This window comes from Octodon degus, unplaced genomic scaffold (assembly GCF_000260255.1).
Source record: "Octodon degus isolate 3935 unplaced genomic scaffold, OctDeg1.0 scaffold00055, whole genome shotgun sequence".
NCBI classification, from domain to species: domain Eukaryota; kingdom Metazoa; phylum Chordata; class Mammalia; order Rodentia; family Octodontidae; genus Octodon; species Octodon degus.
In genome coordinates, this window is record NW_004524631.1 from 11,748,175 (window position 1) to 11,760,175 (window position 12,001).

The 12,001-nt window shown below is 41.2% G+C and overlaps 1 protein-coding gene across 5 annotated transcripts in view; it reads left to right on the forward strand.

Moving 5' to 3' along the window:
* Rgn (regucalcin) overlaps positions 1-3,833 on the forward strand; it is a 22,702-nt gene extending 18,869 nt beyond the window's left edge. For all 5 annotated transcript variants that reach the window (XM_023717879.1, XM_004633491.2, XM_023717878.1 and 2 more), the window contains 3 exons: positions 1,161-1,292; positions 1,599-1,753; positions 3,425-3,833. In XM_023717879.1, the coding sequence (XP_023573647.1) occupies positions 1,161-1,292; positions 1,599-1,753; positions 3,425-3,475 (338 nt within the window). In that variant the 3' untranslated portion in view covers positions 3,476-3,833. The remainder of the gene's footprint in view (positions 1-1,160; positions 1,293-1,598; positions 1,754-3,424) is intronic.
* Positions 3,834-12,001: the final 8,168 nt, after the last annotated feature.

The following is a 12,001-nucleotide window of genomic DNA, read 5'->3' on the forward strand; positions in this document are numbered from 1 at the left end:
AAGCGCTTATTCCACTGAGCCATCTCCCCGGCCCCCTGGTTTTTTTTATATATTGTGATTTTTCCCTTTAATCAGCCAATTGATTTTAGAATACCTGCCCCTCTTTTTGGAAGCAAGGTCTTCTAATATTTAGTTTTGATTTTTTTGTTGTTGTTGCTTTTGTTAGGGTCTCACTAAATAGCCCAGACTGGGCCTCAGACTCAAAGTTCTCCTACCTCAGCCTCCAAAGTGCTGGGATTACAAGCATGCACCACTGCATCTGCCTTTTAGTCTTTTTTTTAAGTTTATTTATTTATTTATGGGGGGGGCAGCTCAGCCCACCAGGGGGCGGGGCTGGCTGGCATGTGGTGCTGGGGGATGGAACCGTGGTCTCTGTGCTTCGCTAAGCTTGTTCTAAGTAGGTGCTTTAGACCACTGAGCCATCTCACCAGCCCTGGCTTTTAGTCTTGCTTCTAGAACATTTTATCAGGCAGAAGAAAAGTCTTCCTGGTTTGTGTGCATGAACTGTTCATGTGGTATCATTATGTAGCCTTTTATTTTTTTATTTTTTTTTGTTTTTGGTACCAGGGATCAAACTTGGGACATAGAGCTTGCCAGGCAGGCACTTATGCAGCTGAGCTATATTCCTAGCCCTGTGTTGCCTTTCAGATCTTGGGCTTAAAGCAGATATTTTAATAACTATAACAGTAAAGGTCTAAGTGCCTGAAATGGACTTGCAGGACCTCATTCCAGGTCAACCTCAGAGAAAACTACCTACTAGCATTTTTTTTCCTACTAGCATTTTATTAAGAATTCTCTCCCAGTGTTTGGGAAGTTGAGGCAGGAGGAGCTTGTAAAATTGAGACCAGCCTGAGCTACATAGTAAGTTCAAGGCCAACCTGGACTACAAAGCGACATCCTGGCTCAAAAAAAAATTGTGCTTGCTTGTTTTTTGTCCTCCTCTGAAAGCTTAGGCAGATACATGTGTACCCAAACAAAAAGAAAGGGAATTAATCTACCCCAAAACATGTGGTCAAAATCCTTTATTCACATGCCAGGCCCTGGATGAGCAGAAGTGATCAGTGTTTATAATCAGTTTAAGAGTTTGTTGTCCCATTCTCAGTACTGAGTAGCCTGTTATTTTGATGTGTTTTTCTTCTTGGTTTTTTTTTTAACCTTAGCCAAGCGCAGAAGTGTTTACAAGCTGGAGAAAGATGAGCACATCCCAGACGGAATGTGTATTGATGCAGAGGGGAAGCTGTGGGTGGCCTGTTACAATGGAGGAAGAGTGATCCGTCTAGATCCTGCGACAGGTAGGCCCACAGCAAAATGAGCCCTCCCTGACATGTCTAGAAAATACCACATACTCCGGACCGGGGAGGAACCAGGGGTACCTTATTACTAATAAAGAGGGAGGGATCTACTCAGTGGCCTCAGTTAGATAACTTTGGAAATAAAGGCCAAAGATATACCCCAATATTTATAGTTTTCAAGGATGACAAGCTAAATACATGAAAGAAAGTCTTCTTTAGAATGTCCTTGCTTCCCTGCAAAGGCTCCAGAAATATTGCAGAGGCTGGAAATTGCTAGAAGTAAACATTAAAAATTTGGTGATCTAGGGAAAAGACTTCAAACTGTGAAGTTGCCTGTTGAAAAAACAACTTCATGCTGCTTTGGAGGAAAAGACTACTCTGAAATGTATGTGACCTGTGCCCGGGACGGAATAGACCCTCAGGGTCTTCTGAAGCAGCCCGAAGCTGGCGGAGTTTTCAAGGTGATGTGGCTCTTTCTGTGAGGGGGAAACGAGGTAGACACACCTCTGTGAAATGTCTCAGTGACTGGTGCTTTGCAGTCCTCCAAAACCTAATTCAGTTCATTGCCCTATACCTAACAACACTAGATTCAGATATTCTAGACTGGTGGTAGTGACCCTATGGGGCACTGGTACCACAGCAGGCTGTTTGCACCACTGAAAGCTCTAAAAAAATTGTGCTGTTCTAGACCATCAGTTATCTGAAGTCCAGAATGATGTGTTTAGCATACTTTGTAAAGTACTTTAAAATATTTTTGTGCTTCAGTGGTATTTGTTGAAATCCTTCACATTAGCATGATAGACTTGGAGGACACTTTTTTTTTTTTTTTTTTTTTTTTTTTTTTGAACCAGGGATTTTTTTTTTTTTTTTGCAGAACCCGGGATTGAACTCAGACCCTTGCACTTGCCAGGCAAGCACTTATTCTATTGAGCCATCTCCCTGGCCCCAGCATAATAGGCTTGGAAACTCAGTGTTGGAAACATGTTTATAAAATCACTTCTTTGTTTTGATGTCATAAGAACACTTTTAGGGGTTTTTCTTTGGGGTTGTGTAACAGGCTGAGACAGCCTGGACAGTGAGTCCAGGCTAGCCCTGAATCTTCCCTCAGCCTCCCAAGCACTAGGATTACAGGACTACACCACTATATCCAGCTAGTTTCAGATTTTTAACAAACTTTTTCTGCAACAGAACAAACACTGATTGAAAATATATCAATGACCTTTTGAACTGAAATGTATAAATGTAGAAAATGCTTTCTTAAAAGGGAGAAAGATAATTGAAATACATTCAAGTTTTAAAATCTAAATCATAATGGTTGTTAGTTGGATTATAGTCTGTGTCAATAATTGGGTTACACCATAAATACCTTATCGAGTCGAAGTTTTTTTGGTTTTGTTTTTTTTTGTTTGTTTGTTTGTTTGTTTGTTTGAGACAAGATCTTGCTATGCAGTTCAGGCTGGCCTCAAACTCAGCAATACAAGGACCAGCAAGATAGCTCAGAGAATGAAGTGCCTTCTTAAGCAAGCACAGGGGCCAGGGCTCAATCCTTAGCACCACACGCTGCATTGGCCCTGCCCCATAGGTATGCTGAGCCGACAACCAAGTCCAGGCCTGGTGGTGTGCGCCTGTAATCCCAATGCTAGGGAGGCTCAAAACAGAGGATCACTATGAGTCTGAGCTGCGTAATGAGACCTTGCACAAAATACAACAAAAACTCAGCAATACAGCAATCAATCCTTTTGCCTCAACATCCTGAATGCTGGGATTACAGGTGTGCAGCACCATGCCTGGCCATACCTTACTGAGTAATTCCTTTCCTTTCTTTTTTTTTTTAATACTAGGGATTGAACCTAGGGCCTTTACAGTGAGCTTCCTCCTCATCCCTTTTTTTTATTTTTACAGTCTTATCAAGTTGCTAAATTGCCTAGGATGGGCTTTCATTTACAACCCTCCTGCTTTAGCCTCCCAGAGTGCTTGGATTACAGGCATTACCACACCTAGCTAAGTAATTTTTTATGATAGAAAATAAAAGAAAGATAACAGAGCAGATAAATATATTTTTATGAATCATAACAGTGCTTTTGAAGAGTATTTGTGCTTATCTTTTGTAATAGGTTCTTTTCTTTCAACAGATAACTGGCCTGGGGGTCAAAGGCCTCGCCCCCTATGCCTATGCAGGCTGAAGAACAGGTCTTCTTTCCTGCTGCAGGAGGCTTTGAAGACAACTGGAGAATTCTGGAGCCTAAAAAATTCAATCTAATTAGAAAAAAACTGGTTTACTTTTAACGTATAATTTTAGGGGTGCTAGAGATTGAACCAGGGTCTACCACATGCTAAGCATAAGCTCTACCACAGAGCTACAACCCAACCTCATTAATTTATATTTTTCAAAGAACATTTTTAAGAGGATGGCAGGTGGTTTTGATAATATACATAAGGCCATCTGTAAAAAGGTCTGTAAAGCCAACTGTAGTTACACACGCCTGTAATCCCAGCACTCAGGAGGTGGAGGCAGGAGGATTTTGGTGAGTTCAAGGCCAGCCTGGGCTACATTGTGAGTTCAAGACCAGCTTGAACTGTAAAGCCTGACCTTGTCCCAAAATAACAAAAAGGTCTGCAGAAGGGCAAAGCATTGTTCATCTGTCTCCCAGCCCTTGATCCTTTGAACATTGCTCAGAGGGCTTGGAAGAGGACAATATCTGTTCTTTATTCTGCATTCCATACTTAATAGATACCTAAAAAAAAAAAATAGATACCTAAAGCTTAAAAAAAAAAAAAAAACCTAATCACTAGGTACTTAGTGAATTATTACAAGTATGTTCCCCTTTGTTTTCACTTTAATCTCATAAAATATACCATGATGCTAATATATCTTGTCATTACTCTCTTTGTTGTTCTTATTATTCTTTTACCTGTTATTCCTATGTTGTTTTACAAACTAAAATACTGGGGGAGAAGATGCAAATACTCTGGTAAAATCCATGGTTCCAACTGCCCCCTACTGGTTATAAAAGTAATAGATCGCTTTGGAAAGATTTTTTATTTTAAAGTAGTTTTGAAGTTATAATTAGTTCGTACATATTTAAAGTATCCAACTTGACAGATTTATCTAATATAATTACATTAATGGCACCAGAATGACAAATAAGATAATGAATGTATTACTGTCCTAGTTACTTCTTTCGTTGCTAAAACAAAATACCCAGTACTCAAAGTTAAAGGAGGAAAGATTTATTTAGCTCACAGTTGTAGAGATTTCAGACCATCATCTCTGGCTCCAAAGCAGGTGGCATGGACGAGGGGCATCACAGAACAGAAACAGTCCATGGTAAAGTGGGCAGGCAGAAGAGAACAAAACAAAGAAGTAGCAGCAGCAGCAACCAAACCAGGCTATCTCTCAGCAGTCTAAAGCTCCTGCTTACGCAAGTTTAGGCAAGCGTAGGGACCACAGTTCAATCCCCAGCACCACATGCTATACAGCCTCGTCCCAGGGTACACTGAGCCGACCACAAAAAAAAAATACAAACCAGACTATCTGCCCCAGGGTGGGGCAGGCTTAATCCCAGCAGCACATACCTTAGGTCCAGCCACCTCAGAAAAGCCCCACTTAAGACCACAGGAGGCTTTGGGGGGACTTCTAGATACAAACCATAAAAAGTACCCACAAAACCTTCCTTATATCCTCATTTCTGACACTGACAAAAGGATGTACAAAAGGTAGTACAGGGCTACAGGATAAAACCTGAGAGTACTTGGCTGACCTTATCAGATACAAAAGTTACATTTCTTCTTACATAGGTCTTGCTATATCTTGGTCTTAGCCATCCAGCAGAAAAGTATAAAAACGAGGTATATAAAGTAAAGCCATGTCTTAACCATCCAGTAGAAAAATATGAAGTCAAAATATAAGAAATAAAGCCATGCTGTTAAGTTGAGCTGTGGGGGACTCAGGTCAATAATTTCTGACATTGGGCTGGTGAGATGGCTCAGTGGTCCAAGGCACCTACTTGGAACAAGCTTGGCAAAGCACAGGGACCGCGGTTCAATCCCCCAGCACCACATGCCAGCCAGCCCCACCCCCTGGTGGGCTGAGCTGGCCACACACACACACACACACACATACACATAAATAAATAAATAAATAATTTTAAAAAAATAATAATAATTTCTGACATTGCCAGTTAAACAGAAGACCCAATGCTATTATGGGCTACTGGACTCTTAGAATATTTTGCTGAGTTTACACACCTATAATATTCAATAACAGAACTTAGAAAAAATGGGGTATACCAATGAATGTCCATTTTGTATCTGTGTATTCAAAGAGGTTAGGATAGATATATAGTTGCATTCTCTTAATGAATAGAATGATTTGTTCTAATGGTGTTTGTAAATAGGATCACAAGTCCGCATCTTGTACAGCAATTAACCACTAAGAAGAATATATGCAGTGTATTATGTGTTGAAACTGTACTTCCGATTTGATTTGAAACTGTCTCATTGCTGTTTATCAATAAAACTTTGGAAAAAAATAAAAAAAAATAAAGAGTATGGCATTGGGATAAAAAAAAAATAAAGTAAAGCCATATTAATACGATGAGCTGTAAAAGGCCCAAGTCAATAACTTCTGAGGATAACCCACTAATATTATAGACTGCTAGACAGTGTTAGATTGTTTAGCTGAATTCAAACACCTATAGTATTTAGATGCCAATAGAATATCCACCTCTGACAGGACAAAAAAAAAGATACAAAGGAAAGATTATTTTGTATTTATATATACAAAATAGTTAGGATAGGTTTACAGCTACTTTTGTTTAATTCAATGAGAAGAAAGAGGTATAGTAACAGTGTTTGGACAGGATATCCTGTCTGCTTCTTGTGCTATCAATAACCACTAAGAAGATAGCAATGTACAATGTACTGATTATCAAAACTGTACTATTAATCAGCTGTGAGACTGTCTCATTCATATTTATTTCTCAATAATTAATAAATAAATAATTCCTTATGTCCCGCTGTAATCCTTTCCTTTGGCCATGCTGAATGCCTGTTCTGCTTTCTGTTACTATAAAATAGCCTCAGAATGGGGCAGTGTAATTTATTGTGTTCTTTCTCAGAATTATTTAACTATTCTTTTGGTCTTCAGTTGTATTTTATTTGTTTTGTTTTATTATTTTATTTTATTTTTTGGTGCTGGGTATTAAACCCAGTGCCTTGTAACGTTAAAATACCATTGTACTACAAAATTAGCCCCACTACAATTTTTTTCTGTACTTATTTAGCCAAAACATTTTTTAAAAAATACTTTTTATTTAAAAATACTTATGTTTTCAGCATTGTACTGACATTTGACCCTAGCTCAGAGTCTTCACTCTGAAATACATCTCCAGACTTTTTTATTTTGTCTTAACAATAGGATCTCACTAAGTTGCCCAAGCTGGGCTCATACTTGCAATCTTCTTGTCTTAACATCCCTGAGTACTAGAATCACAGGTGTGTGTCACCTCTCCTGGTTCGTATTATAAATTTTATTTTTTTTCACATTATAAATTTTAGAAGCAGCTTAATTATATCTACAACAAAGTAACACTTTTAATTGAAATTTCTTTAAATCTGTGGAACAATTTGAAAGAATTTACTATTTTGAGTCTTCTAATCCAACTTAGCATGTCTCTCCTATTATCTAAGTCTGCTATTTCTCTCAAGAGCATTTTATAGATTTGAGCACACAGATCTTGTACATGGGTTGTTATATTTATATCCAAAAATTGTTTTTAGAGCTATTATAATTTTTAAACTTTTTCTAATTGATAATTATTTATCACTAGAAGTATGACTGGCATCTGTATCTATTGACTTTGCTAGGGAGGTAGCTCAGCAGCATAAACACCTGCCTGTCAAGCATTAAGCCCTGAGTTCAATCCCTGGTACCAAAAAAAAATCATTCCTTTATCTATTAACTTTGTTAAACTCATTTATTCTAATATTATTTATGGAGGCTAGGGAGATGACTCAGTAGAATAAGTGCTTGCCTGGCAAGTACAAGGGCCTGAGTTCAATCCCCAGTTCCGCCAAAAAAAAAAAAAAATTATGTAGCTTCTTTGAGATTCTTTTAATATATAATTGTATTAACTGTGAGTAGAGAGTTTGTTTCTTTCTTTCCAATCTGCATGTTTTCATTTCTTTATGTGTTGCCCTAGTGGCTAAGACTGCCAACCTTATAATGACTTCTAGTTTGCTGAGTTTTCTTCTTTTTTGTATTTTAGGGAAAGGTCTACAGGGTGTTCAGGGTCCCACTACTAGATCGGACTCGTAGTCATCCACCTGTATACAGCCTCCCAAGAGCTGGGATTACAGGTGTGTGCCACCACACCCAGTCTCAATTACAGTCTCAGTGCACCCTGGGGGCAGGGCCAGGGATCAAACCCTCAGTGCCTGTGCCTGCTTGCAGGTGCTTTAATCCGCTGAGCTATTTGGCCAGCCCTTGAGGTTTGTTTTGCGGTACTGGGGATCAAACTCAGGACCTTGTGCTTGCCAAGCAGACGCTTATGCCACTGAGCTATATCCCAAGCCCTCTGAGAGATTTTCTTATTACTTTTCTGAGATGCTGGGGAAAGACGTCGAGATCCTCATGCATGCTAGGCAAGTACTCTACCATTGAGTGACATCCCTAGCACTCCATTTTCTTTTTTTTTTAACTGTCCGTATTGTTATATTTGCAGTGAGTGAGTATGTGTGACTGGGGTGACTGGGGACTGGACCTAGGGTGATAGCACACTGAGCTATATCCCTAGATCTTCTTTTATTTTGAGACAGGGTCTCACTAATTGCACAGGCTGGGCTCAAACTCGAGATACTCCTGCCTCACTTTCCACGTGATTGGATTAAAGGTGTTCCTGGGCCGGGGAAATGACTCAGTAGAATAAGCGCTTCCCTGGCAAGCATAAGGGCCTGAGTTCAATCCCCGATTCCACCAAAAAATAAATAAATAAAATAAAGGTGTTCCCTACCACTCCTGGCTGCTTAGTTTCTTGAATCTGTAGATCTTTATCTAATTTGGAAAGTTTGGAGTCCTGGTTTCTTCAAATATTTTTTTCTGTCCTATACTCATCTCTTCCTGATAATTTGAGTATTGGATATAGCACAGGTTCCTGAGGTTGTTCAGTTTTTTAAATCTTTTTTCTCTGTTCTTACTGAATAATTTTTATTACTCTGTCTCCAAAACTGGATTTTTCCTCTATTCTGAAATCTCATTGTTGGCCCAAGTTTGGTTATCTTTTCCTATTTAAATTAAACATTTCATTGTTCTCTGTACTGTAATTTTTATGTATTTGGCACAAGGTCTCACTACGCAACTTGGACTTGTAGTGTTCCTCCTGTTTCCAGCATCCCCAGCATTGGGATTACAGGCATGTGCCACCATGCCTGGTCTCCATGGTCGGCTCAGTGTACCCGGGGTTGGCGCAGGCACAGCCTGTGTTGCCAGGGATTAAACTCTGGTCCCTGTACTTGCCTAAGCAGGTGCTTAGTCTGATGAGCTACGTTGCTGGCCCTTCTGTACAGTAATTTTGGTTTGGTTTTTTTTTTGTTTGTTTGGTTGGTTGGTTGGTTTTTTTGGTGGAACCAGGGATTGAACTCAGACCCTTGCACTTGCCAGAGAAGCGCTTATTCCACTGAGCCATCTCCCCTGCCCCTGTACAGTAATTTTGGACTGTATCCTGTAAATAGTATTGTGAATAATTATGTTATGAGACTCTGGATCATATTTAAATCCTGTTGAAAAAATGTGGTGTATTTGTTTCAGCAAGCAATCTGCATGGTTAGGTTCAGGCCACAAGTTCCATTCTGCCTTCTATGAATGTGATTTCCAAGTCAATTTCGTTTTCACAGACAGTGTTATTCAGGTCTGTCCCACATGTGCTACACAGGGACCAGTCTGGGACTTGAACAGAGGTCTGGCATTATCTCTGTTCTCAGCTTGGATGTTAATCAGAACTCAATCCATGTCTCATGAGCAGGTCAGAAGCCAGGAAAAGTTATCAAGTTATAAACAACTCCATAAAATTGTTTATAAATGTCTGTGCTTAAAGCCAACCTCAAAGACCTTTTAACGGGGACTCTCAGGGAACATGGTGGGTCTGAAGTCCCAGGGGAGCCTCCTCCTCATCCCCAACACTCACTGCACTCTACAAGTTGTCAGATCTCTACTTGGTTCCTTCCTATCCCTATTTCTCTATAAGGAAGGGCAAAGAGCAACAGGGCTGACAGAAGGAGTCTCCAAAGGCTCAAAAGTGGAGCATAAAGTCCTTTATTGAGGAACCTCAGGAGACTAGTCATGACCTGAAGCCTAAAATGGGGCACCAGTATCTGGCTGGCCTCTTAACCTAGTCATTTCCTGCCTGTTCCCAGTGCAAGTAGGTAGGAGAGTAGTGGACTGGCTGAGGATCTCAGAGAGCTGTGATGGAAGGTTCTGAAAAGCAAACCTGACCAAATATCAAAGAAAAACCTCCAGTGTAGCTACAATGTCCTCTCCACCCCTAGATCTGAGAACCCAGTCTACTGGAACATGAGCTCAGGCCCCTTTCTCCAGCAGTAGAAGTTTTCCCTTTGCCAAATATGAAGTCCCCTACACTCTGTGAGTCTTCTCTGTCAGTCACTTAAGTGACTACCTAGTCAATTATACTTCTTAAAAGGTCATCTAGTTGACAGTGAATCAAGACATCTGGTCAACCCACAAACTCAGCCCTAAGGTCATCAAGTAAGAACATTTAGACAAACACACAAAGCAGGTCATCTGGTCCACCTGACTTTCCAAAAGACAATCTTCCAGGGTCTTGGAGAATCCCTGCACAATCTTGGTAGGTATGCCAAGAATGCAAGGCCCTGAACACTTTTCACTGGCAACTTCTTGGCCAGCTCCCTTGAGAAATGAGCTGACATCTTCCAGATGACAATCAGACTTGTAATATGCATTAGAAAAGCACACACACTCCGTGTTTCCCTCACTATGTGGACAGATCTGCATCCAGGCCCCCCTGCATCATCCCCTTGAGGTCCTGGAGCATCGAAAACTAGCACAAACATTATGCTGATGCTCTGGCCATTACTTTCCCTGTGAATAGTGAAGTCCTTCATCTCTGACAAAGAAGTCACATGTCTTCCACATGCACTCATGAAACAGGAAAGCTTTTCAGCTTACAAGTAGAGTAAAATCTCACACTCCTTATTGTTCTGGACATTGCCCTTCCTGCATCAGACACTGAGTCCAAGGTCCTCAGGCCAGGCATTAACACCAGACTCCTCATACTAGACTGCCAAGTCCTGCCTTTCCCCTGACCAATATCAACTTCCAACATAGGCTGCCAATGATTGCTTTCCCAGTTCCACCATCAGAGGCTAACTTTGCACTATTAGTTCCAGAACCCACAACCCACGTCTCACTTCATTTTTTTAAAATTTATTTATTTATTTATTTTATTTATTTATTTTTGTGTGTGTGTGTGTGTGGCCAGCTCAGCTCACCAGGGGGCAGGGCTGTCTGGCATGTGGTGCTGGGGGATTGAACCGCGGTCCCTGTGCTTTGCTTGGCTTAGCTCGTTCTAAGTAGGTGCTTTAGACCACTGAGCCATCTCACCAGCCCCCCACGTCTCACTTCAAAGACTAAGTTCTAACCTCTTCCTCCAGAGTCTGAGTCTTCACTGCTCCTCTCAGAAAGCAAGTAGGGACTTCTGCTTCCAGCAGATGAATCCCAATTTTTGCCACCAGCACTAGATTCCCCAATTCCTCCTCTAATCTCCATACCCCATCCTGATGCAAATTTCTGACTTCAGCCCCAAAGTCTAGCCTCTTTCTCTTAGTCATGAGATGAAGTTTCACTGCTCAGCAGAGGCTAAGTCTCAATTTACACAAGAAGTCACTGAAGCTGTCTAACCATCTAACTTCAGCCTGAGTTTTCACGACCCCATTTCTCAAGTATGAAGAAAAGAAGGAGGAGGGACTGGCAGAGGAGACCCTGGAAACTTCCAGAGGATACAGTTTTTTAAGAACAGACCCTTTGGGAAGCAAGAATAAGAGGCCCTGATCCAGGCAGGCCCTTTGCTCCCTGAGGCTGGCTGGCCTTTAGATAATCACTGAGACACATGGTGGCCACACTTCTTGGGTAGAGGAGTTTGGAGAGAAGTAGGACTGACACAAGAGAACCCCATGGGCCACTGGAGAATGGAGGGAAACCCATACACCACCACATGCTTCCCCACTGAGCCAGATAGATATGCAACCTGGAGTTGGGCCATGATGGCCCCATTTCTGAGGCAGAGAAGGAAAGAGTTACAGAGAATGGAACAGGTCACCCCTGGGATTCTCCATGGTGAACGCTGTGGCCTTTTATGAAGGATACTATGGAACTGGGGAATCCAAAGCCCCAAGAAGCCCCCACCTTTCATACAGCCAGCGGGCCTTCCAACAATGGCAGCAATGTTGAGTTTATCACAAAGAGGAGACTGGAGAGTGTGGAAGCCCTGGGATGGCCCTGGGGGCCAATAGGAAGGACGCAGAAAGCTTTCAGGGAGATTTTCTTTTTTTTTTTTTTAATTTTTTTTTATTTTAACATTTATTTTGTGTGTGTGTGTGTGTGTGTGTGTGTGTGTGTGTGTGTGTGTGTGTGGCCAGCTCAGCCCACCAGGGGGCGCGGCTGGCTGGCATGTGGT